The sequence below is a fragment of the Meleagris gallopavo genome, chromosome 9, assembly GCF_000146605.3.
Source record: "Meleagris gallopavo isolate NT-WF06-2002-E0010 breed Aviagen turkey brand Nicholas breeding stock chromosome 9, Turkey_5.1, whole genome shotgun sequence".
Lineage (NCBI taxonomy): Eukaryota > Metazoa > Chordata > Aves > Galliformes > Phasianidae > Meleagris > Meleagris gallopavo.
This window is the reverse complement of record NC_015019.2, coordinates 18390709-18416916: the sequence shown is the minus strand read 5'-3', so window position 1 is coordinate 18416916 and position 26208 is coordinate 18390709. Positions and strand designations below refer to the sequence as shown.

The window sequence follows — 26208 nt, the reverse complement described above, 5'->3', positions numbered from 1 at the left end:
CAAATTCAGAGAGGTAAGAAAACAATTTGGGGAGCATTACATAACCAGAGAGAAGCCACACATATGGAAAACTTGCACATTCCTGAGCAAGTGAGGTGGAGCAGAGCAAGCCACATCTGGGAGAACGGCAGAAGCAAGACACTGAAATTCATAGTAACGTGGAGTGTAAGTTTCTGTAGGTGTTATTAACAGTTTTGTTATTGCCAAGCAATCATGTTCTCCCCCCCCTTCACTCCATCCCCCTCCCCTCAAAAAAAAAAAAAAAAGAAAAAAAGTCAGGAAGGAGATTTTGTAAATCATACTCACAAGAACTACAGGGAGGTCCTACTGGACTGGTAGGAGGGGTGATTGGCAGAAGTCGAGGATCTATGAAAGAAGTGAAGGATGTTGTAGATGATGTGCTGCTCTTTGAAGGTGTACTTTCAGTGGATGGGGTCTACAATGAAACACAAGATCTGCTTTAGGAAGATGATACCAGGGAGCAGACCACACACAGCAATGAAGGTGCCTCTGAGGCTCAGAAAGTGGGAAGTGGAAAGAGGGACAAAAACATTGAATAACAAAGGTTGGTGTGGAAATCAAGATTTCCTATCAGTCCCCTAGACAAAACTCTTAAAGAAGGGTTGTGGTGAAAATATCGCTGTAGAAAGATACATACAGATAGATAGATAGATAGATAGATAGATAAATGTAAATGGCACTCAACGACTCCTGTGGGCTAGAGGGAAATGGCGGCACAATTCATTCATTCTATAAATGTACCTCATACCTTACTCAGAGATTTGTTCTGAGGTTCCTGGTTAGTCAGTGGCACTTTTGGTGGGTTCACAGAAGTGTTTGAAATTTGGCTTTGCTGGAGAAGATCTGGCAGGAGATAGTTCTGGTTGTTTATGCCCCAGAGGCCTTCTTGGGTACTTGAAATTTGTTTCCCTAAAACCTGATCCTGCATATGAGAAAATACAGGTGAAGTCCACATCTGGTATGCATCAATTAGGACAACAAATAAATAGAAGTGCTCTGCATGATGCACTGGGCAAACACAAACCCTACAGAAAGATTTAATAGGGGGTAATATAAAAGCATGTGGCAAACACCTGAGATATGAATATTGATTTCCAGTTCTGAAGTGCTCCACAAACACTAGTCATCTACTTTATCTCAAGGAAAGAACTTCATCCTCAGGGACACGTGACACAAGATCAAATGACTCATCTTTATCTTACAGACTTGACCTCTACTGTGGTCAGAAGTAGGCACTTCTCAACTCAGGATCTATGTATAGTTTACAGTAAAGATTCTTATCATTATCATTCACTTTACTGCTATTCTACAGTTACTGAATTTGGAGACCTTATTTTGGAGTGACCACATTTAGTAGGATCCAGTACCAGCATTTCCAGTACAATGAGTTTTTGTACTGTGGCACTCCTTGAAGGATCCCACTAGCTTCAAGGAAATACTATGCAGGCTGTGAGGCACTGCTCAATCACTCTCCCTACTAAAATAGTCAATGGAACACTGCAAGTTTCTGGGAAAACAAGACCAGAAGCTTTGAGAAGAAAAAAGATGGGATTTGTAAAGTGAGCAGTGTCCCAAAAGGGCAAGGCAGTGCATAGTGACCTACCCCTGTCTGTGGAAGGTCAGAGCACCTAAACACCACTGGCACTGGAACACAGTGAGAGGAGCAAAGTACTACAAAAGAAAACACCATCAAACTCAATCAGCTTCTGGCTGGCTGTATCCAGGGCACATCTGTCCACTGCACTGACTGACAAAAAACCTACTGAAATCAGCTCAGTATTTTTGAATGTTGGCCAATATACTAAAAAAAATAGTACATAACTCTGAATGAAAGACATTTGCCTTGTAAAAGACAACTAATCGACTAGGAATATAATTGATGGTGTAAGCCTTTTTATGCTTTAATTCTTATATTTTCCTGTTGCTTTCTTAACTATATATGTCAGTATTTGAGTTCAGGGTATCAAACCAGTATGGCACTTTTAAATTCAGTTCTGAGTCAGGTTCAGCTGAACTGAGCCAAAGCTCAGTTTGAATCATTTGGGAAGCATGGTACACCCAAATCACTTCACAATAGGCCAGGAAAAGGGATGCTGGAGACTTGTGGTGGCTGTGGTTGGTGACACAGAGGTGGGAAGAATGGACAGGATGCTCCATGAAAATCACAGAATGGCTTAGGACCTTAAGGATGGTCTAAATCCAACTCTTGTCAACTTGTGTCTTGGTCAGGCGGCTGGTAGTAGATCTCAGCCACCAGTTGTCTGTTATTGGTCTGGTCCCTAATTTTAATCCACAAGCTCTAAACCTGGTTATGTCTGGTTCTCAGAGGCAGCTTTTCACAATCAATATATATATTAACATAGAGGGTGACTTCTCCACCCCTCCTATCTATCTGTCTCCTTCTGGGGTCATTTCCCCCAGGCCCACCAGAAAACATGACCCCTCTCCACTCTACTCCATCTTTCTCCACTCAACCTGAGTCTCTTTCACTTCACCCTCAAGAAGCCTATGCCCAGCACCCAGGAACCAGGAGAAGGAGAAAAAGTTGGGCTGTTTCTGCTGTGAGAAAGCATAGGGAAGCTGAAGCTGAAGAGCCAGGGAAGAGCTCTGGCACTGCACAAGGGAGTTGGAGATGGCCCGGGGCTGGTAATGTTTTTCCTTCACCCCCACATAGATGAAGACGGAGGTGTGGTGAAAGAAAAAATATTAAATGCAGTACAATCCTTCCCATCATGCAGCTACTCTGAAACGATAATCAGGATTATTCTCATTTCTAGTACAGAACAATAAACATTAAAATTAATGGGGTAGGCTAATATCAGGTTTGAGGAAGATGAACAGCATGGGCTGCTAAGATCCTGGCTCAGTTCGGTGCCCTGTTTATAATTTCTTCTCCAAAGCAGGGCCCTTCCTCCTTGAGGACAATGGGATGCTGGTGAAGTGGAACTCCTTCTCCAGCCTGGATGGATTTCACTCTGATCTGAAGCTTAGAAATACCAGAGGTGCAGGAAACAACTTTTCCTTCCTAGTTCTGTTGCAGCTCACACAAGCAGCTCTGTGGAAAATACCAGTTTCATGGCAATTTACTTTCCCTATCTGTGAAATGAGAAAACACCCAGAAATATGTGGGAAATGCTCTGAGGTTGAGATAAAATCTTATTACTCTAATTTTTTTTTTTTTTTCAAACACAAAGAACTGTGTTCTGCTTTGTCTGTCTTCATCTTTCCTGCACCATTTATCATGGGAAAATTCACATAACTTAAGGTCTCTGCTACAAACTACAGACAGGAAAAAACTAAACATGGTATATGAGAGGATGTGTATTTTTGCTAAGCCTATGGGGAGGGATGAAGGGTTTTTCCCTTCTTTCAGCATTATTTTAAAAAGTAAGTGGTACTTCTCTTTAAATTGGGATAGAGAAGGTCCACATTTTCACTAATAGCGGCAAAGCACACTGGCTATCATCAACAGTACTGCTTTCTGCAACCTACCCAGCATCTTTCACAAAATATGTTGACATCAGAAACTATGACCAGGTCAATAACAAGGACAAATAAAGAGGCTCAATTTTGTACTGAGATGTAAGTGTGTTTGTAGGAAGCACAAAATCTGAAGCAGTACACAATTTTTCAAGGCTTATAGCTATAAAAACGACAGAGTAGGATTTCAGAGCAAAAATGCTGCCAAGGAGAAATGGATGCTGTGCTTATCACATACATTAACAATGTGACTCTCCCCACACTGTACCCACCCATTACAAATGGCCAAATTACCTTCTGTTCTGCGACGGTGCTTTGGGGTTTCAGTTCAATTCCATCTGGTACTCCTGTCCTTGAGAAATCTGCCACTCTGCTGCTCAGCAGTTGCCTGGTAACAAACTCCAATTAATGAACAGAACTACTTCAGGGAGAAACAAAAAAAAAAAAAAAAAAGCAAAACAAAAATCACACACACACACAAAATGATAAAACAAATGCACAAAACCCTTCCATATATACAAGTTCAAAACTTGAGCTACCTTGCTCTCTGGAAACCCAGCACCGGCCACACACGGGGCAAGCACTGCCAGAGCCTGCTGCCACTGCTTCATTCTGCATGCCCACTGCACAGGGAAAGGAGCAGGAGCACAGAGATGGAACGGGGGCCACAAGCCCATGGAGTCCAGTACCTTCCATAGCAACCAGAAGCAGTACTGATGGAAACGGTGAGACCACAGCAAGCACCTCCCCTGACATGCTCCACGCGCGCAGTGCTATCTGTGTTCTAAGCTTTTTCACTCAGGTGGAAATGCCTCAAAGCTTCTGGCCATGTTTCTGTGCTTTTCCATCCCACAGCTTATTCATTCCACTAATTAATGTACATTCCTTTATTTATTTATCACTGCAATGCATTGAAGTGCAGTAGGTTTCTGCCCAGCACAGCAGCAGAGGAGGTTTGGTGAGAGAGCTGCTGTCTTAAGACAAATGTGAAGGAGTAGGAGTGTCATTTGTTTTGTTTTGTTTTTCTTATGGGAGTTGTAAACGTTTGCATACTAAACATAGGAGGAATGGCAGCACATGGAGTAGGATCAAGGATGGTCCTGATTCTAAACAACCTCCATCTCCCATTTGTTGGTGGGACAAAGTACTTACCTGGAAAGCACACATCTGCAGCCACCTTATTTACATTTGGCAGTGAACAAAGAGCAGCAGAAGAAACTGAACTATACAAAATGAACCACAGGAAAAGTGTTTTTAAGGGGGATGGTGTGAAAGCTGCAGGCATTGGAGAAGAACTCTTGGAAGAGTAGGAGAAATAAGTGCTAATGTAGCATACCTGCTACACAGGCAGGTAGGTTGCTGGCTCACTGATACCTGTCTTTACACCAGAAAACTCGTGTGGATGAGGAGAAATTCAGTGTCATCTCATTGTCATGTCTCAGTCAAAGCCCCAATGGAAACACTCCTACACAATTCTAAAGGCTTCAGCCCTGGTGGCATGCACTTGCTGTACATAATAAGAAAAACAAAAAGGTTTTGACCTGATCACGACAGTGAGACCTTTATCTAGAATACAGTAAGTTTCAGTGCTGGCTGCTGTTTTCATTTTGACCACTCTCCTTTTTGTTTTTTTACTTTGTGGCAATCAGGATACATTTCCCAAACTATCTTTCAATATAAACGATGCTCAGCTGAGGTGAAAGCACTTGGAGCTGGATTGGGTGGCCTGGGGAAGAGGTAGAGTCACTGTCCCTGGAGGTCTTCAAGAAATGTGGAGATGTGGTACTAGGGGACATGGTTTAGTGGGGAAATATTGGTGGTAGGTGGACGGTTGGACTGAATGATCTTGAAGGTCTTTTCCAACCTTGGTGATTCTATGATTCTTTGTCTTTGCCAATAGGCAAGACTGTGCTTCAGTTTGACTGAAGTTCTTGGGTGACTCTTTGCATAGAAGGTAAACCTGGCAGGGATCAGCCTGCTGACCCCATTTCTTTAAGGGACTGCAAAGAGGAGATGCAAACAACACATGTAGATTTCCAAAGGCAGCAAGACACCTTCAAATCATTACTGCACACAGGGATATAAAAACCAAACTCCTATGCAGCAGAAGTCATTGCTGCAAGGCAAATCTATGTTTTTATGTAGTCTTTCTAAGGTCTAGGATAAGTTCTATCACCTACAGCGAATAAAACTTTACAGAGCAGTAAAATGTAGTTAAGAAGAGAAGCAGTAAGAAAATAAGGCATTATAATAAAAATACAGATTTTTCAGGTGTCCTGCAATATTTCTTCTCCTTCCTCATTCCTCAGTTTTGAAAATGCACTTCAGAAATGCAAATCAGGAGCAATATGTGAGTGCAAAAACTCTGCATTCTTCAGAGCAGTTCAGTGGTAAGGTCTGGTATCAGGCCAATGCTGCAGCTTGCCAACAGCGCTACAGATCTGTGCATCTCCTCCAGAAGACTGACAACACTACAGTGCAATTATGTCCCATCCTAGAGAGCTCTCTGGGATAGCAATGCACTTTGAAGTAAATCCTAGAACTCTTTAAACTGAAGTCATTTTGCAAGGAAATTAGAAGTTCTGTTCATTAATATAAAAAAATAATTGTGTGTGCTGTTCTAGACAGTAGGATTGACTGACTGGTCACCTTGGTCTAGCAAGAGATTTACAGTCCATTATTTCACAGCAGAATACATATTTTGCATGACAGGTAAAACACCACAAGATGTCAGTCACAAAATCATCAAGAGAAACTGGAAAGCTAGAGAGAAACAGTTCATGTGAGATCAGCTTGGCGGGAGCCACAGCATACATATGATAACTGCAGCCATTGTACAAAATAACATTAAAAATACAGCAAATTTTACAGAAGCCCACTTTATAAGTAGTCCAGGTGAAATTATCAGCTTTTTGGTGCTAATTATTTCCACTGGAGTGAACAGGGCATGAATAAAAGGGTCAGCTTGCCTTGCTTTTTGTACTGCAATCTGTATTTAGCACGAAGGTATAAGATTTTCCCTTTTTTCTTTAAAAATTCCACTTAAATGTAGATCAATGAGAAGTAATCTCCAAAGAAGCATTGCCTATTGATATTCAGTTAAAACGAGACATCTCTTCATTGTCCCAGGGCAGCAAGTCATCAAAGCTTATTACATTGCACACATTTGATGGAGGAAACATTTACCCTCAGGAGTTCATTACAGTGAGATTAAACTACTTAATTACAGCTGACATAAGTGACTGATAGCAACTTCAGAGGGGAGGTATTTATGTATGCCAACTTTTTCCAGTTATTTTTAAGTGTGTAATAAAAAGGAAGAAAGAGAAGATAAATCACACCAACCTGGCATGGTTCGTGTCATCTTCGTCACTACTGCTGGCTTCGTCACTTGATGAGGAATAGTCTGCTGCTTTCAGGAACAAATTGGCACTGTCCTTCCCCTTGGCAAAGGAACATGGGCTCTGAATACAGAAAACTTACTTAGGTCAGTTTTTCTCAAGCAAGAGCACATCACTAAACAGCACATGCAAGATCGTACTTGTTCCAGCAAATTTAGCTATAATAATTTCCATACCAAAAGCTTTCTTCAGATGCTGATGCTTTTCTTGGTCTATCACAACTGTGTATTTCACACAGAAGAATGTTCTAAGCTTGTATGGCTTGCAATGCAGCCCCCCCCATATCTCCCCCCCCACCCCACCTCTCCCCCCCACCCTGCTCCATCGTGGCAGTGGCCAGCGTGAATCCATCGCTCAGCAGTGACCAACCATTGGTGTGCTGCTAACCCTACCTGGGCTGAAACCAGGACAAGGAGAGGGCACAGAGCAGTGCTAACTCAAGTTACAGCAGCTGTTGTGATAAAGGAATTTGAGACTAAGTTTCATCATTTTCTGGTGTGTGTGCGACTCCATTTTCAGACAGCATAAATATACGACCTGCACGTTTCCAAATGGAATGGACAGAGCTGTCATCAGACATTCAACTCAAAAGTCTGATCATGTCTCTCTATCGGACTTTCATAAGCCCTGTCTTAGCAAAGAGAAACATCCCTCGCTTCACAGTCCTGCTTTATTCACGTCATTGCTTTTTGCACTATGTACATTTGTGAACAACTGTTTTCAAGGATGAAGCATAGGAAAAATGAAATTTCATCAAAATTCTCTTCTGAGCACCTTGTGACCTCACTAAGAATTGGAACCACAGCCATCAAACCAGAGCAATCCATTAGTTTCACAAAAGCAAGGTCAAATATCCCACTATTTTTATGGTCTTCTCACTCTCCTTTTTTATGTCTTCATAACAAATATTAAAAATTAAGATGTTGTTACCTATATACATTAGCTATATTATATGTTTTATGAGGCCCACTCCAAAGTCACGCCTCCTATGTTATGAGGTTGGCCCATGACATCAGAGGCAGATGTTGGTGGGAAGGCAGTAGGCAGCTCACATCAACAGCAGAGCTGTCTGCCTAAGTGTGCCCTTAGTGAAAACCAAGAATAAGTCAGAAAAAGCAGTTACACAAGAACCTACTGCCATCTGGCCCGGGTGAGAAACTTCTTCAGGCTTCTTATGCAGCTGCAAGTGATTGTGTGACAAAGCATTCTCTCCCTTAGCAGGTCCTGGATTCCCTGAAAAGAAATTATTTCTTATAAATGTGTGTGCAGAAGAGAGTGAGAGAAAGGATCTGTAAGACAAGCTTGTGGAGTTATCACCCAAGGCAGGCAAGAGTATCTGCTAACAAACTTTTTTTCCTCTTTTTTCTGTTTGTTGCAGAGAGAAGCCTTTTTGAGTTTCTTGGTGGTTCTGGATACCTCAATGCTATAAACTGGTACAGGTCCAGATTCATGCTGCACGAGTAGGACCAGCAGAACAAAGCTGTGGCAGCACTCTCACTGTACACCAGCAACATTTCTATGGACTAGAAGAAGGCTTGCAAGGGCAAAGGGTGAAGGCACACAAACACCCTCCTCTGACCCCTGCACTGAGGGGCGGCTCATCACACAGCAGCAGCTGGACACATCCTCACACTGAGGTGCCACCAGCTGCATCCCCACGCCTGCAGACAGAGGCTAAATCCCAGGGTTTGGGGCAAACAGCCGCACTGAACTCCCCTCTTCTCAACAAGCAAAAAGCTAAAAGCAGAAGAGGTTTCACCGCTTCCCACAGCAGCACAGGGAGAACCATTTTTCCAACCCTGCTTCCCCTGTGCATCTTGGACTCAAGGTTCCCACTTCCACTCAGCCCCATGGAGAAGTGGGCAGTGCAGCACCTCGTGACACAGCCGAGGTCAGGCCCTGGTGACGGGGAAGTGTGGCATTGCTCTTCCCCCCAGGCGCCGCACCGTGCCTGCATGGCTCCTGAACACCCACGTAATGGAGACAGGAGGAGCCAAGGCTCCTGCATGTGCTGCTGCCATCTGAAGAGGGGTTCCTGCAAGTGATCAAACGAAACAGAGCTATGTGGGAAGAGCAAATGCAGCCCTGGAGGGATGCTGCCTTCTGCACGCAAATCACAAGACAAGAGAAGAGCAGGAGGGCGGATGTGCCCCTGCCCTCCCAGTGGGACACATGTGCCTCGCTCAGCAGTTCCCACCAAGACCATTCCACTGCTACCGACAGGACTTCTTCCCAGACTGGGGGGGTAGAATTCAAGCTCACGCAAATTAAGATTGGTATTTGGTAATTTAGCTAGTTTTATCACGGCAGCTTCATGCATTTGTGCATTTTGCAAAGCTTTTAAAATTCAGAATTCCTTATTGGTCAATGAGTACCTAAGCAACTCAGCGGCAATATTAGTTTTAAAGTATTTATAGGCCTTTCCTGCACATTTCACTGTCCCTGTGGGTTTGGGAAAGCAACAAACTCTGGAACACCATATGCCAGAACTGGCTGTAATTTCATGACACTTAAGAACCCAAGGAGACAGTTTAAACCACAAGGGAGGTTTACTATTCTTTCCAAGGCTAGTGAGGTTTTCATTTCCCCATGCCAAAATAGCACAGGAGTTACACATCATGCAGACGCTGCAAAGTTGAGCTGGGCTGCTGCTCGTTGCTCATCATCATGCTATTATTCAAACATAAAATGACATAAGAGCAAAAAGAAACAAACCCCAAGCAGTTTAAACTGTGCTCTGGTTTTCACTTGAAGCAACACTCCCTACCCTGTATGGTTAGGGAAAGCAAAATTGGCTTGGTTGTCTAAATGTAATAAATAAGCAATTTGTTCTGCATTTATCAAGGGTTTGCAAATTAACAATGTGAGCCTCAGTTTAAAAATAAATGACCTCAGCAACTCACTGCTGTGGTTTCAGAACATTTTTAGCATCCACCCTGCCTTGAACTGGGCGTGATTCCCCATGTCACCCATCTGCATCAAGCCTGATGCAAAGTACTCTAAAATACTGTTTTGCAAAGAGTTATACAAGAAATCGTCCTAGAGCTGACCCACGGAACAGGCATTAGAGGAATAGCAATGGAGGAACAAAGCCTTCCATTTCTGTTTCACATCTCTTTCTGCCCCAGTTTCAGCTCAGGACTCAGGAACCAGAGCCTGTACCGCAAAAAATCTGTAAAACCATCAGCGAGCCCTCTGCCTTCTTCCACTGCTACCACTGATACTGAGATATCTTACAATGCTGCACCGTGCTTACACTGGATGAGGTTATCTCCACCTTTTAACTTCTTGTGCCTTTTTTTTCAGTTCCACTTTCTTTCTGCAGATTAGAGGAAGAATGTTTCACAAGATGCTGAAAGGAGAGTCTTATGCTTCCTTAGGCTTCCATCAGGCAGCACAGTGTTAAAGTGCAGAAATATAGGTGTGCAACAACTGCTCATCTGTATCATCTTACTAGTGGGCAATGCAAAAAATGGCTAATGCAGAAAATGACAATGGGTGAGTATTAGCACTGAATTAGATCTGTGTATCTGCAAGGTCAGCTTTGCTGAGTTTCGGTAGTGTCAGTATGTACAAGAGAAATATTTTTTTTCACTCCTTAATTGAAGTAACTAAGTTCTTTTTTTGTATGCAAATATGTTTGTAGTCACTTACTGACTCAAAAAAATGTGAGGTGGTATTTCTATTTATATCACCTCATTTACACAAACAAACCAACCCACAAAAACGTAACACCCAGCACTCCAGAGAAGCCCATTTTATGTGAAGGAATTTTGCATGTTTTGAGTGATGAACCATTGACTTGGGAATCACCTGAGGTGGGTCGGCTGTTCTGATGAGATGCCATCTCCCACGGCTTGTTGCCAGCAGTGCTGCTGCTGCTGTTGACCTTCAGAGCGTGTCCCCCTGGGGACAGCTGATGGCTGTTACTGAACAGAAAAACAGAAAGCATATCAGGCTGTTGGTATTTAAAAACACAACCAAAACGTACCTCCTAGGCCATGGAACCAAATTCTCTGCTGTCAGTGTATGATAAAGTACTCTCTATACAAAAACTCTGCTTCCTTGGTGCTCCAGGCAGGGCCACCCAGTAACCAGAGAAGATGGAGGGGGCAGTTCCCCCTGGGAGTCTGGGAGAATGCAGTGCTCCAAGTCACTGTTAAACACCCTACTCCATGTAATTCTCCCTTGATCTACAGATCATCCTCACTCCTAACTCCAAATCTCATGGTTTTCACAAATAGTGAAACCTCTTCTACCCCCCTCCTGCAGGATACATCATCACCTACTTACCAGTGGAAGAAGGAATGCATAAGGCAGTAAAACAAGCTGCCAAACTTGCAAATCAAAAGTGAGGTGTACCCAACAACTCCAGGCTAAGAATCCCCTCACTTGTAGCACTGTGACTTACCTACACGTTTCTTTCCTGTTTTGCCCCCTATAATTTTTAAGCAGAATCTAATATAGGTTTGGCTTCACTTGAAGTTTATGTCAGGTGATGTTTCTGACTTTGGCTCATCAGAAGTAACCATTCCAAAGCACTGCACATTGCTTGGTTATGTCAGCTGAAACTCCCACCCTTCCAGATCTCTCCAACCCCAGTCCCTCACGTGTTCCCTGGTTAGCCATCCTGTGTCAGCTGCCCTGTACTGCTGAGCTCTTCATCCCTGGTTCTTTCTCCTGGGATGTAGAGTACACTCACCTGACGGGCACGCTGCCAGAATATTCAAGATAAATCTACAGACAGCGTATGTGCCTGCACGAGCTACTATGGAGCAGATCAAAGCTACAGCCACCAGCTGTAATTACAGTGCCTAGATAGGGAGCTGGGGCCAGGGCCACCCTTAGCAAAGTATCCAGGCACAGAATTCCTCCAAAACAACAGTGCAGGTGCAAATGTGCCACAGAGCATCTGCAAAAGCAACCTGACCAAGCCACCAGCAGCACCCACTCCTGCCACCCCCAGGTGCCAGCAGGCTGGCATCTCACAGAATCTGCACTCTCAGCAGTCACTTGCCCTGATGGGAAGGAAAAGTAAAACATTATCAGATGACAAGCAGCTGCTAAATGGCTGCACTACAGAACTGGCAAACGGATGAAGAACTTGTGTGGCAACCACTCTGTCAATCTGAGCAGGCTGAAACAAATGAAACAACTCGTGGCATGATGCAGATCAGCCTTTATATATTAAAAATACTGCTTTCCATTAGAAAACAAAATTGCCTTATGAGAAAAGGAGATCTACAACAGGTTTGTTTGTCTTTAAATCGGGTCCATCTGTCATTAAAAGGAAGCTTGCTTAGATGCTTCTGTCAGGTTTAATATCAGGGAGTTTGAATAGTTCTGTGGACAAACTGACACAAAAGGTGAAATAACTGTAACTGCCATCAAATAGGGCATGAACCCATGTTAGCTTTAGTATTACTGAGTTTATGCCTTCGGTTTTAAATAAATTGGCTATAGTTTTCCTATTGGCAATAAATCACCATTACATAAGTATCAAATTCTTCGGAGCTTACCTTGAATGGCATCTCTGTTGGCCAGGTTGATCCCTGCTGTAAAATTTGGAGGTTGTCCTTTCTGGAACCTTAAGGATTTAATCAAGTATTTTAGTGCCACTGATGAACTCAGTTAATAATATTTAATTCCATCAATACAAAAATGAGACTAACCAACATAAAAGAACAGTGCATCAGTGGGACCTGTGGAGCTGTCTTTCATATCAACCCTGGAAGGTGCAAACTAGCAGCAGGTCCTTCCAATTTGCACTGCAATCTGTCAGGGTGCAGCCTGTGAGTGGTTTGCACCTTTCCCTGGAGTCAGTACTATTCCTGGTCAATATTTAAAGCAGACAGGAAAACACATCTGCAGTCACTTAATGCAGCTTTTTGTAGGTGGTGGATTAGCCTGCATTGCTATCTAACTGTGCATATCAAGAGGGGTGTGGAAAGTGGGGAGGAGAAAAAGGACATGCATACATCCCACCTGCAAAGTATTAGAAAGAATACATACATGCATGCACATACACACATCCCAGACAAACACCCTTGTTTTTAGGAATTGTTTAAAAAAAAAACCGAACAATCAGAAACCTTTCACCTGAATTATACAAATTAATGTGCTTTTCTGAAACAAACCACAGTGTGCACAGAAATGGAAGCAAATCCTTACCTACAGAGTCTTCTTTCTAGATTAGTGATTACTAATCAATTACTGTACAAGCGATTGGATTCATGAAGTGAAGCAGGTGGGTAGCACAGAGTGCAGGGGAACTGAGCTGAGTGCTATCAGCTGTGGACAGAGCTGAACATCTGAGTTTGACATACCTTTGGGGGCTGTTCTCCACTTTGACTTCCGCTCCAGAATACGTCATCCTGTCCAAGGCCAACTAGTGTGGTCATCATGTCTGACAGCGAGCTGCTGTGGTACACATCTCTACTGGCCTGGAAATTGTCACACTTAAAACAAACAAAAAATTGAATTGCACTTCTTCATTCTATACAACATGTCCCAGTGCCAACAGTTATCAATGGTTCTCTTTGAGAGATCTAATTTTTAGTAAATGCATAACAAGTACTGTGTTTCGATACAGCCCTACTCACCTTGTTTGGTGCAAAGTTATTTATTTACAGCTTGCTAGGTTCAAACATTTCAAGGTGAAGGGCACAACATATTAAAAACATCTATGCTGTACATACATCTGGTATTGTTTTATCTGTGGAGGAGCTAACACATCACTGGCGATGCACACAGAACCGTTTAACCGAGTGACACAAAAATTACAGCTATGCATACTTCAGTCTTTGCAAGCCCACCATCCAACTACAGTCAGTGCAGACAAACTGCCAAGTGGAAGTGCTTCCAACTCTCCAGCAGTTACAGGGTGCCTCTGTAACAGATGAACAAGTGTCTAAAAGGAAGAAAACTTGAGACCGCAGTAAGAAAAAAATCAGAAACGGCCCACACTACACCTCATGCACAGTAATGTCCGGGTGCCCCTGCTGAGATCACCTATGTTTAAAAGCTGCCTTCAGTGATATCAGGTTGGGTAACAGAATAGCAAATGCCCTAATTTGGGTGAAGGGAGGAGCAAATGTGGCGTTCATTCCAATGGAACAGAAGGTAAGCAGTGTACACTCAATCTAAAATACTCAAGAGTTGTTCTTCTAACTTTCTGTGTTAAAATAAATACATAAATGAGGAAAGTTCCCTTGAATTCTACACATTAATAATCTATCACACTTGAATCTTCCGAAGGGGAAGAAAGGAAAAGAGCTAAAAACGTCAACTGAATGCACTGATCCTCCCTGAAATGAGAAATCTTCTTGGACACAAGACTGAGGCAGAAAACATGGAAATGGAGTGTGAGATGGGTCCGTCCAGAGGGACTCCTAAGCCAGAACCAAAGGAATGTGACAGAAATAGACAGGCAGCAGAGCAGTGCCTGAAGCCATGCCACTCAGTGCTTCCCTTTGGCATGCAAAGAGGGAGCAGGGATCCCCATGGATCCCCCCAGCCCGACTGACCCAGCTCTGCACACCAACATGGGAGGCCCCTTGCCTCAGATGCACTGCAAACCAGCAGCCTTGCAGCCCCCAGGACAAAGAAAGAGGCCGGAAATTTTTGTCTGCATCCAAGTTTAAATGCAGGAGAATTAGCTCCCCAGTACGGAGCTCACTTTTAAGAGAAGTTATTCACACTATTAAAAAATAGCACAGAGTAATGAAAACATAATGTGAAATATGAACTCCCCGTGACTCTAAAACCACTTAAATTCTAAAATTCTAAAACTCTTTACAGATGTCAAACAACCATTCAAATGTTCCATCACAACCTTTGAGTCCAGCAAGGACAAATCAGCTGCAGAAAGACACTTCTGAGGAGTTTGCCTGGTTAAATATTCAGGTGCTTCTGCTGCCTTTTGGGGATAACATGTTCTTTGGGTTCCCTTTAAAGAAAATAGCTTTTTCAGCAGTTACAACATCTCATAATCCGTGTCCTTGCATTTTGTCCAAATCCCTTTTTTTGTCCAACATGATTGTCACTAATAATAGTTTTTAGTTAACCAGAATTATTTCAACAGCAAAGTGTTCCCCTGAAGTGACTCATCTTAGGGGCAGGAACAGCTTTTATAGCAAGTATATTATTATCAGAATATAGGAAGATTTTTTTCCTGGCCAGTTTTTCAACAAGATACTTAAATTTCTTCCTAAATTCCAGCTTTGGAGTCCTGCAGCGTACCAGAAAACTGTTCCTGCTTGTAAGTGGGGATGGGATGAGCTTTGCTGATTCACAATTTAAGTGACTGAGAAACTCTAAAACACAAATGTTCCCTCTGCAGCTGGTATCCATGGACCTTCTTTGGCAGGGACAGCCCAGTTCCCCAGTTCCATGTAAAACTGAGACATGCTGCCTGTTTCTGGGATGATTTTCCAGGCTGGATGGGGCTGTGAGCAACCTGGTCTGGAGGGAGGTTCCCTGCCTACAGGGGGGGCAGGAACAAAATGATCTTAAAGGTCCCTTCCAACCCAAACCACTCTATGATTCTGTAGGACTTAAAAGATCATACAACTCCAAAGCAAAGTGAAAATGTCTCAGATAACCCCAAAATGATAGTGTTTGTCATGCCCTTAAGCTTCTACAGATAAAAATATTTGTACGGTGAAAAAGAAAAATCCAACAAAAATGCACCTAATAATGAATCTAAACTACACAGACTTGAACCTTAAACTGTTTTTATTCTAAGTAATACTAAAAGAAGGGCTGCTCCTCTGCTGCACAGAAAGCACAGGTAGCCAACGTTACCCACCAGGTGCCTTCAAACCACAAAGGCACACCTCATAGAGCTAAGGCAAAAACCTACTGCTTCCTACCAACAATAAGGCTATACAGTACAAAAGACCGATTAGATCAAGAAGATTTAGGAACAAGACATTTTAAAAAGAAAGGCTATGCTCTCTTTTTTGGGGGACATCCAAGTGATGAATTTGAGCTGAATCTTCATATGGGAGTAGATATGTGCAACTGCTGTTACAAAACAGCACAAGGAAAAAGATTGCATTAAATTTATGCATAGATCTGGGATACTGCCTCAATCAATGACCTCATGCACAGCTAATTATTCTAATACCATTAGCTTTCTTGTTCTATTTTTGCTGCATTACTCCAGACAGTAGAGAACTAGATAGCAAATCCTACAGGACAAACAAAAGAGACGATTAAAAAAAGGAGTTCCTTTCAGATGTGGGCTAAATCTGTCCTCTACTCAGACACTGGGAGATGCTGGGCAGACAGACAGACCCAGTGACTCTATTCACAGCCTGTGAATCCCATGGGCTGCCCAGAATGGCTCATCTCACTGCCAGAGAGCCCCACTGCCCATCATGCTGCAGCTCACCAGAGGCAGAACTGGTACAAAGCAGTGGAAATGGGATGTTCTGAGCTGGAAATATCTCACATTTCCCTCACCAGACAGATAGAGTACATGACACTGAGAAATCATGCCCGCTGTCTCTCAGGAACTGTGTTAGGATTTCCAGTGAGATCGTTGTGAGAGAGGTTTGGGAACCGGGAGGTGCCGTACAATCTTATAGGATGGGATCATTTAGAATAAGAAGTCTTTTTGCCTGAGCAGAGCAGTGATGACAGACGATTGCTCCTTCTCAAACATGGCTGAAAGTTCTTCAGTGTAGACATCTGTGATGAATTCAGCTTGCATTTTTAAATCTGTGGTTCACTTTTACTTTAAATCAACAAGGCAGCCACGTACTGAACTCTGCAAGTATATTGCTGCAAGTCTTTTCATCTCCAGGTGACTAACTGGCCCATCACTCATATTGCCTTCCTCACTTTATGAAGTTAACACAGGCAGCATTTCCCAACACAGCTATTAGCATCAACAGCTGCTGCCAGCCAGCAGAATGAAATACAGCCCTTAAGAAGATTTATAAATTGCCCATCGAAGTTCATCTGGTTTCCATGCTAACACAGCAGGTAAGACCACGGATTGGCTTCTCCCTGTCCACATGGTCCCTACCTGCTGGATCACTGACCTGTGTGTGGGTAACAGGGCAGTTCCCAGCAGGGAGGGAAATCACACAGTAATGACTATAAATTGCTGCTTGCTATTACCCCTAAGTAACGCTATCACTTAACATAGCATTAAACTTTTATTATGTAGTTTCTATCAAGGAATGTGAAAGAGGGTGATAAACTCCACTTTGTTCCTTACCACTCCCTGAACAGCTGGGAGAAGTGCTACCAAACAAAGAAGCCCCAACAAGGTGCAAAGGGACAAAGTGACATAACGTGGGCAATGTGGGAGGCATGGTCATAGCCATGCTAGGATGCAGCTCCTTTCACCCACAAAGTGAAACCGTAACAGGGCAGGACTCCCCTCTGTACAGTTAGTGTGCTTCTGCAGAATTCCTGAAGTATGTGCTTTATAGCTTCTGTTATAGGGCCAAAATATTCACCTGAAGGGAGCTGCCCAAGGCTAAGATATAAGCAACTTATTTTAGACCTCGCAGCAGCTCTCTAAGGAGTCAATGCTACAGCAGTCGATTTAGACCAGTCACAAAACTCATGACTTAAGCTGCCAAATGTGCCATGGAAAAAAAAGGATGTGAAAAGATACACAAATATTTTCTCAAGGTAATGCTATTGGGTGAAACTGGGCCTTTCCTTTCCCAACAGCTGTCCATGTTGATTTTGCCATCACCACCAGGACCTGAGGAGGCCACCAGCCAGCTATTACCTGCCTCATGCAGACTCACTCCAGGGCATGTGCAGAAGCAGGGCAGTAGAGCACTGGGCCTGGAAGCCTGCCGTAGGGGAACCCTGGCACTGGGAGCAGGAGGAGGCACAGGAGTTTATTTGTTTTCTGCTTGCTGTCTTGCTTTTCTTTTGTTTATACATTCTTACAGTCCCTTCTGAAAGAAAAAAAGTAACTGCAGTCTAAGCTACTCATTTCAAACACTGTCAAAAAACAGGATGTTGAAAGGAAGTTGAGTTTTTGGGCACAGTGGGTACTCTGAATTTGCACTCCTGGAGATGATAGATAGAGCAGGAGCTAAAATGCTTCGAGGAGGATTCTACTGCACGACTTCCCCAGGATGTTCTCACTGTACAGGTAGAGAGATCTGCTTAGGTACCACTTTAGATATGTTTAACTCTGAAATTTTTGAAGTGATGTAACAGATTCAAGTGACAGATGTTGGGTGATTTCTGTCAAACTGGTAAAAGTATACAGAAGCTGCAGAGCTAAGCACAAAAAACAAGGAGAAAACGCTTAGAAGCACCCTGGAATAAGGGAGGAGTGAAAAGCTCAGTCTGGGAGGTGGAACGACAAGAAAGTATGTAAAATACTTCGTATCTCAACAAGAAAGTAAGCACATAACCACATGCACAAATAAGAAAGATCATCTCAGCCTGTAGGCCCATCATAGGACAGTATATTTGTTGGGGTACAGTGGATGCGCACAACACAGGACACAGAGCACATCTATTTTTGCACTCAGGAGTCCCTTATGCACGTTTTCAAGTATTAACTCTTATTCACAGGTGTGGGCTAGAAGATCTAAAAAATGCTGATGCAGAAATCGAAGACTAGAAACAGGACTTCACAGGCCTGCCATGCTCTACCGTCAAGCAAAACCTGACTCTGCATTGGTAACTAGTCCTCATTCCATCTCCTTATACTTGTAGATTATTTCATAAGACCACTAACAATCTTGCTTCTGTACCTAGTCTTCAGGGATACAAATTTTGACTTTAGAGTTGTTTTGTAAACTGCCACACATATTTATGGCACCATATAAATAATACATCATCCAGGGGCTATAACAGCGCAGTCATTCAGGCTTTTTATGAAACAGTGAAGAGTAATATCAGAGAGTCAGCAGTCAGGCATCAAGCATATAAAAATAACTGTTATCTAAACCTATGCTGCAATGCATAAGTAAAACTCCACTTGTAACTTAGCAGCACAAGGTGGCACTGAAAATCGGAGGCAAGCTCTCATGGGCCTCCATTGGTTCCCATGGCAGGAGTGAAGGGAACCAGGCACCTTCCTGCTCAGGCACCTTCCTCCCCGTGTCAGGGCAGTGATACCACACCCGTACTCACACCATACCTGCACTAAGACGGCTCTCTGCAGCGCAGGGGTGCAGGGGCTGGAGCTGCTGCCAGAGCCCACCCTCGCCTGTGGCATGGCGTCGTGCCCCAGCGCCGCAGGCCACTGCAGGGCAGGCTGGGTGCCATCACTTCTCTTTCTTCGGTCCTCGGCCTGCGAAGGAGAAAAGAAGAGGCGTGTTGTGCACTTGGCTTCATGGCCTGGATGCTCTCCAATGGCAGCACAGAACCGCACAGACTCTGATGGACCTCCCTGCTGAGGAGGTCCTGCTGAGGAGGTCAGCCCTGGCACAATACAAACCAGCACTGCCTCTCCATTTGCAACTCTATCTTTCTCATTAAGTTTCCAAACCACAGCAGGACAAGGGGCACCTGACATGCCTGAGCTGCAATCTGCTTTATTCGAGGCTATTCTGCTTGCTGCAGGCTAGGATTTTAGCTGGGAGGAACCATCTCTCTGCATTTATTTACCTTTGACAGCACGCAACCTGTTTTGCTGTGAATTTATTACCCTCTTCTACAACACTGACTTTACTGCAAGCAGCTTTCTATGTTGAGACACTTCTAATGCTCTGTTGTTTGGTATGTTAACTGCCCTATGGAACGGACAGGGAGACTTCTTGTCCTTCTATGTCCTGAGGGCACTGTTATTACAAAATCTCCAACTCAGGGTTCTGACCCCGCTGCTCTTCCCAGTTTCATTCCCATCTCTAGCATAAATCTTTAGCTCATCCTCTGATTTAGCAGCTGAGGAACTCTAACTTTAGCAGCTCTACTCTGCAAGCAAGAGATTAATGCCACCTTGTACCCAGTTGTCTCTGTCTGGATAGATGTTCTTAACGGTGCCTCTCAATATATCTGGGTGTTTGTGCCTACAGCAGGGGAGTAAGCATATTCTGAATCCAGTCTAGGACCTGCTGAGAAGGTGGAAATGATTCCCCTTAGTCTCACAGATCTTAACTGGGAGCAGAGGGAAAGCAGCTTTAAAACATATTAGACAAGCAACCACAGCCAAATATTGAGAAATTCTAGCCGTGGTGAACTGAGAAGTTACATTACTCTCGAGGCCAGATCTTCATTACTTGCAACTCCTAACAACGAAAGGCAAATTTGACCAAGAAGAAGAAAATGTAAAAATTAGAGTGGTTTCACTAAACTAGAAATGATAATTTAACTTCCACTTCTGCTCTCAGCAAGTATTTGCATGCAGCATATTACGATCCACGTGCAAACTCAAGAAGACACTCCAGGCTTCCAGTGCCAGCACTGAGCACTAAACTTCATGTTCCAGCACCAAACTCGAGCTCAGAGTCTTCCCCCAGCTCACCAGCTGCGGTGCCGCTGGGATCAGATACAGCACAGGGAGAGAGCTCACATCTGCACACAGAAGGGAAATCTGCCCTGACCTGCCTGCCACAGGACGAGCGAGATGGCAAAGATGAGAAACTCCCAAGAAAAAGTCCCATGGCCCCAAATGTTAAACTTGAGGTTTTGGAAGGCTGTAGGATATTTTTTGATGGTTTTTAATGCTTCAGCTCAACAGTAATTCTGGAGGTCGTTAGTTTCCTGTATCAGTAGCTGGTCCTGGAAATGCCACTGAGAACCAAAAACCATGGAAAAAAAGAACTCACTCTACAGTATGTTGCAGACCTCTCCCAGTACAGGAACAGGCATATTTTTGGCTAATAAACCGCTAAGGACCAATACTAGCAGGAACAAATTCATTGAATTATCACTGTTAAAAACTTTAAAGCATTTCTGACTCATAAATAGTTATGTCCGCTGACATCACTGCAAAGCATCAAATTTCACAACAACAAAAGCAACCTTGTTGCATTAATTAGGATTCAATAGAAGGATCTGCGTCTTCCAAGAAGTTTTGAGATTAAGAAGTACTGTAAAACAATTTGTCCTCAAAACCAGAGTACATGATGGTACCCACCACTGTCATCAGTACCAGCATCACACTATGAACCTAAGGGGCCGATCTGTGGATGTGATTTCCCTTTTGTTTTCCTACTGTTTTCCTTCCACGTGTGCCTAACTCACCTGCAATTACTAATATTTTATTTCACCATTACAACAAAAGCTAACAGTGACCGCCTACACTAAATTCCACAGTTCATTTCATTCTGCTATAAAGGGGTCACTTAGAAAACGCATGACAAAACTACAGGAGAGTGAGCTGACATTTTACAGCTCTTTTGACTTATAGCAAAATGGAAAAGAAAGTTAAATGAATTAAACAGAGTTGCATTTTCCTCCCACCCGCCAAAACCTAGCAAAGTATTTCAATGACTTAGATGTCATGAATTTAGTGAAAACCGCTTACTGCTCTGTCCACACCCAACTTTCTCTCCAGCCAGAAGAACATCCCACCCTCTGTCACCAAATAAACAGCGATTTCCAAAAGAGCTCATTCAAATTTCAATAATGACATGTTTAATCAGTCAATGCAATAAAGCCTTAGGGTCTTGGGCATTTTTTTGACAGTTAAGTTTTACTTCAAACAGCATTAGACATTCTATTGTTTTCACAAACTGCTGCTCTAACGAGGGACTTAATATCCTTTGTTCTGTTGATTTCACATTGCAGATTAGCTGTTTGCATGCTCCATCCAGTTACTGAAATTCATCATGTCAATAATCCTACCAAAAAGTGTTTCATTTCACTGCTTATCATCACAGAAGATTTCACCTCAGGGAGCCAGCTGCACGTAGACAGAGGTGACATCAAAGAGGGCACCTGCTTAAAAGCTGCAGCAAAAAGTTAATAAGCAGCACTCTGCATTCCTTCTACAAACTTATGTATGTGCCTGGTTTGGGTATTTATGAAAGATGCTTTGCTGCCACCCCTGAGGAGAGATGTGTAAGCTGCTGAGGATTTTGACACTGACCAAGCCAAGTTCTTTGCTCTGGTAATGTGAAATCATACCAGCTACAGAGACAGGTTCACATACCTGTGAAAAATAAGTAACAGGAATGGTGAGATAACATATGTGAAATGGACTTGAAGCTTTTAAGTAGAACAAGTTGCAATACAGAATATTTCAAAGTTAAAAGAAGGAATGAAATGGACAAGAATTCTTACTGAAGACTCTATGTGTGCCCCTTATCCACCAAATCTAATCTACCTAAAATCTGAGGAGAAAAGGCATCACAGTCTGACATCAGTGACAAAGAGACCCATGCCTGGGAGGCACAACGCTATTCTGTGTCTACATCAGTTTTGTGAACCCAAAAGTCAGGCAAAGACATCTGTTAAAACCTCAGATGACACTACCTTAATTCTCTTTGGGAAACAAGAGAATGACAGCTAGCTGACCAGAGGGATCATGATTCCTGGTTCACCACAGCCAAACACTTCTTTCAATTCGAGTAGAAGTGACAGACACCTAACCATTCCTTTTCCTTATTCTCTACATTAATGGAGGCAAAAGGATTTACTGTAGCCTAATTGTGTAGGAAGACATAGGTCTAGCTGTAAATGTAAAGATCAGACTGTACTCCAGCATCACCACAGCATAACAAACTGCACCAAAACACTACAGTGACTGAGCTGGTACCTCTTTGGTTGTGTTGCTTGATGGAAGATGTACTGCTGAATTTGAACTCTTGGAAGGCTCCTTCTTCTTCTGCTTGTGGTCATGCTGGAGAGACAGCAGCTGTGTCTGATCTTTGGGGAGAGTTCGATGCCCCTTCCTGTTGTGCTGCACCTCTTCCACCTTTTTCTGAAAGCAGAATGATGAACATCAGAGAGAATGATGCCTCGAAGGACAACTGAGGTGACTGCTGAGAATACTGGCTTTTCAAAAGAGCAAAGTGAGCACAGCTGCAGCCAGACTGACAGAAAAGCCACAACTCTGGGGAAAAGAAAGCAAAAAACTCCAAATGCTCAACGTTTGGCTTTTGGAACAGCACAACAGAAAACTGCATTTTTTCTTTTTACTTTTCCTAAAAACAGGGCTTTAATTAAACACTCCTTGAGTGCCTCTTCTTGATGATGAATCAGCTCATCTGCTGCAACTTTAGGATAACACTGCAGTCAAGGTATCAGACTTGACAATGAGACCTCAGCATTAAAGTAACCTCAATTTCATTTTTACTTTGTGAGTAAGAGACTATCCTTTGTACAACCCAAAGCAAAACTGTAGACTCTGGAGATTTAAGCTTAAGTTGAGCTCACGCTGGAAACTTTCAGGGTAAAGGTACCTTAAATCAGATTAAAGTGACTGAAGATAACTTCAGCAAGGAGAAACAGCAGTGACAGAACTGCCACCCTCAAGGAGAGGAAGTGCCATTGCTGTAGCTCAAGGGGGTAACTCAGTAAGTAATTTGCACCCAGAAAAGGTTGTATTTGAGAACAAGAGGCAGTTAATGCATTAAAAAGTCATTCTCTGATCCGTGACTCAGAGGATGGCAACAACCCCAAGGGGACTGAGAAAGACACCTACAGGAACAGGGAGCTGCAAATTGCTGCCAGCAAACCCTTTCATACCTGCTTCTTTTCTGATTTCCTCTGCCCATCTGCTATGAACCGTTCATCATCTTCCACAGCCCTTTTGTCTTCCTTACACCTCTCCTCTCTCCTCTGAACATCCTTAGCCTCAGCCCACCTCTGCTCGCACTCCTGCTGCCTTCGGAGCTCCTGCTCTCGCCTCTGATGCTGGAAGAGAGCCAGGGAATAACACTGCTTATTTTGTTTCCCTTTTGTACCCACCAATTATTTATGCCAGTAGTCATTAATCACAAGGCTCATTTCCTGAGGTGCAGGCAGTAATACGGGATACCCGACCACAGCACAGCAGGAGCAGACAGCCACAGATTGCCACCACAGTAACTATCAAATATGAAATGAAACCTTTGCCCTTTTGGCAGCTGAGGGCTGATTTGCCATTCATTTAGGCAAGTACGTGAACTTTTTTTTGTGGTTGACAGCTAATCTTTCTGTCATTTTGAGAAGGAAGGGTTTTCTGAGAGTCCCCCAGTTTTGCTGGAACAGCATCATGCTTCACAAATGCCATTGCTTGCACAATGCCTGAATTTCATCAGATGCTCCTGAGAAGAGACCCGTTGATGATTTAGCAATGCCTGCCACTCCATCATGTGTAGGACAGCTGAAAAGGCATCTTATCTTGTAACATCTTAAAAAGAAGCAGAGCCAGAACTCTGGATCAGGAAGAGCGATAACAACACAACAGAAAGAAAGCAGGACCTCTCTCCCCACCTGCCTGGGCTTCTTCAGCCAAGCTCAAGAGAAATGTCCTGCATCTTCAGCTCACAAAGCTCAGGGCAGGGTTGTCAGCAGAAAAAGAACAAAGCCCTTTTTATAACACTTAATATCATTATGTTCAAAAGTGATACATTCTCCCAGAGTTAAAGATTGCATGACAGGTTGTACTGACAATTTAGCACAGCCTTCTTGCCTTTCATAGCCTACTCTCTACAGGCACATTTTTCATTTGTGAGGGGATGTGGAATAACAATGCAAGCCGTCCCTACATCCTCCAGCCTCCTCCTCTGCTCTTTCTGCTGCTCGATGCGTTTCTGCCGCTCTGTCAGCAGCTGCTTCTTGTATTTCTCCTGGTCCTTCAGCTGCTGCTGCTGGCGTTGAGGGTCAGAACGGTTTTTGTTCTCCTGCTGCAGCCTCAGAAACTCACGACGGAGCGTTGACTCCCCAGGGAGATTAACTATGGAGCTGAAACAAAATACAAGTTTCAATATGACTAAACATAGCATTAAAGCAGGGAAAATACAAGGAACTGCTTGTTGTCCCTGTGTTAGCAAATGGAAACGATTTGATAAATCTCTGCCATGTTGACTATGCATCTGCATGCAGCAGCTTGTTACGCTCAGCATTTATATTCAATAGCTACAAAACAGTTAAAGCTATCAGAGTGGATACAGTAGATAAGGGATTTAGAGTAAGGTAAAAAAGCAAATCTGCGTGAGGAGAGCAGCCTTCAGTGAGAACAGGTTGGCCAGTCAAATTTTATATTCTAATCATAAAATTAACCTTGGTTCTCCTTCATCTTCATTCAGCTCATCATCTTCCTCCTCACTTCCACTGTAATCATAATCTGTTTCCTCTACCAAAAAAAAAAGAGAGAAAGAGAGAGACCAATAAATGCCAGTGGAGGATATTGTTATTTAAGATGTTATCTTGAACTTGGCTTCTGAGCACTAAAACTGAACTACATGGAGCTCATCAGGAATTTAAAAGCCCTAAGTTGCACTAAGAGGCTGAGTGGACACAGCAGAAGATATTCAAATATGCAACACAAAGCCTACTTCAGATCATGGTCAAAGGGCCCCTTTACATGTTTTCACTTTTTCCCCTCACTAACTACACAGATTTTGCAAAACTAACTTGCTTTTACAATCTGCAATATGATAAGCTAAGCCCACTGCAATAGCCAACCCTCCCAACATCAGCAGCAGGGTTGTTTCATCTATAAATTTAGATATGATATAAAAGACTTATATGACCTTTTCTGCTACTGCATACCTGCTGCATAACTAAACTGAGGCCTTATTGAATCTGTGTTTCTTTTTGTATTAAAATGAACAATTTTAATGGGGATAATCAAGCAATGTTAGTTTTGACATCGCAGTTCAGGAGAAGGTGACCCACATTTTTTACTCTTTTCAAGAGTGCCATGGTTCTCTTCAAGAGTACCATGGAGGTAACTCATAAGGGAAGACTTCAAATTAGCATGCCATACAGCTAAAATACAGAGCAGGACCAAAGTGGGACTTACTTAACTTTTTTTGGCATCAGTATTTTGAAGCGTATAGTCTGGCAGTTTCACATTGTTCTTTCAGGGGAATTTTGATTAAAACCAGCACTTTCCAGGTCCAACTGTAAACTTATCAACACGTGATTGTTATCACCACATCTTTACTCCTTTAAGTGCATTCGTGAAAACCTTTCAACAGGATGTCTTTCCATTTGAAAGTGCCCACAGCTGAAAGAGGTGACAGAATTTTCTACAGTGGAGTGACAGTAGGTGTGGACAAAGGAAGGGCAACTGATATAGCCTATCTGGATACGTGCAAGGCTTTTGATATGGTCCTGCACCACATCCTTGTCTCAATATTGGAGAGATATGGATTTGAAGGCTGGATAAAGAATGGGTTGGATGGTTGCCGCCAGAGAGCTGTGGTCAATGGCT

General features: G+C 43.1%; 1 protein-coding gene across 2 annotated transcripts in view; it reads right to left on the bottom strand.

Annotated features, from left to right (window-relative positions):
* NRK (Nik related kinase) overlaps positions 1 to 26208 on the bottom strand; it is a 65156-nt gene that overhangs the window by 21121 nt on the left and 17827 nt on the right. The window contains exons 9-21 of one of the 2 annotated variants that reach the window (XM_010715514.3): positions 25050 to 25122; positions 24536 to 24731; positions 23532 to 23699; positions 22600 to 22764; positions 19036 to 19188; positions 13229 to 13360; positions 12422 to 12489; positions 10716 to 10831; positions 8038 to 8135; positions 6847 to 6965; positions 3796 to 3889; positions 770 to 943; positions 307 to 436 (exon numbers count right to left, since the gene is read on the bottom strand). In XM_010715514.3, coding sequence (XP_010713816.1) covers positions 307 to 436; positions 770 to 943; positions 3796 to 3889; positions 6847 to 6965; positions 8038 to 8135; positions 10716 to 10831; positions 12422 to 12489; positions 13229 to 13360; positions 19036 to 19188; positions 22600 to 22764; positions 23532 to 23699; positions 24536 to 24731; positions 25050 to 25122 — 1686 coding nt within the window. The remainder of the gene's footprint in view (positions 1 to 306; positions 437 to 769; positions 944 to 3795; positions 3890 to 6846; positions 6966 to 8037; positions 8136 to 10715; positions 10832 to 12421; positions 12490 to 13228; positions 13361 to 19035; positions 19189 to 22599; positions 22765 to 23531; positions 23700 to 24535; positions 24732 to 25049; positions 25123 to 26208) is intronic. The other variant, XM_019618340.1, reaches the window with a different exon arrangement.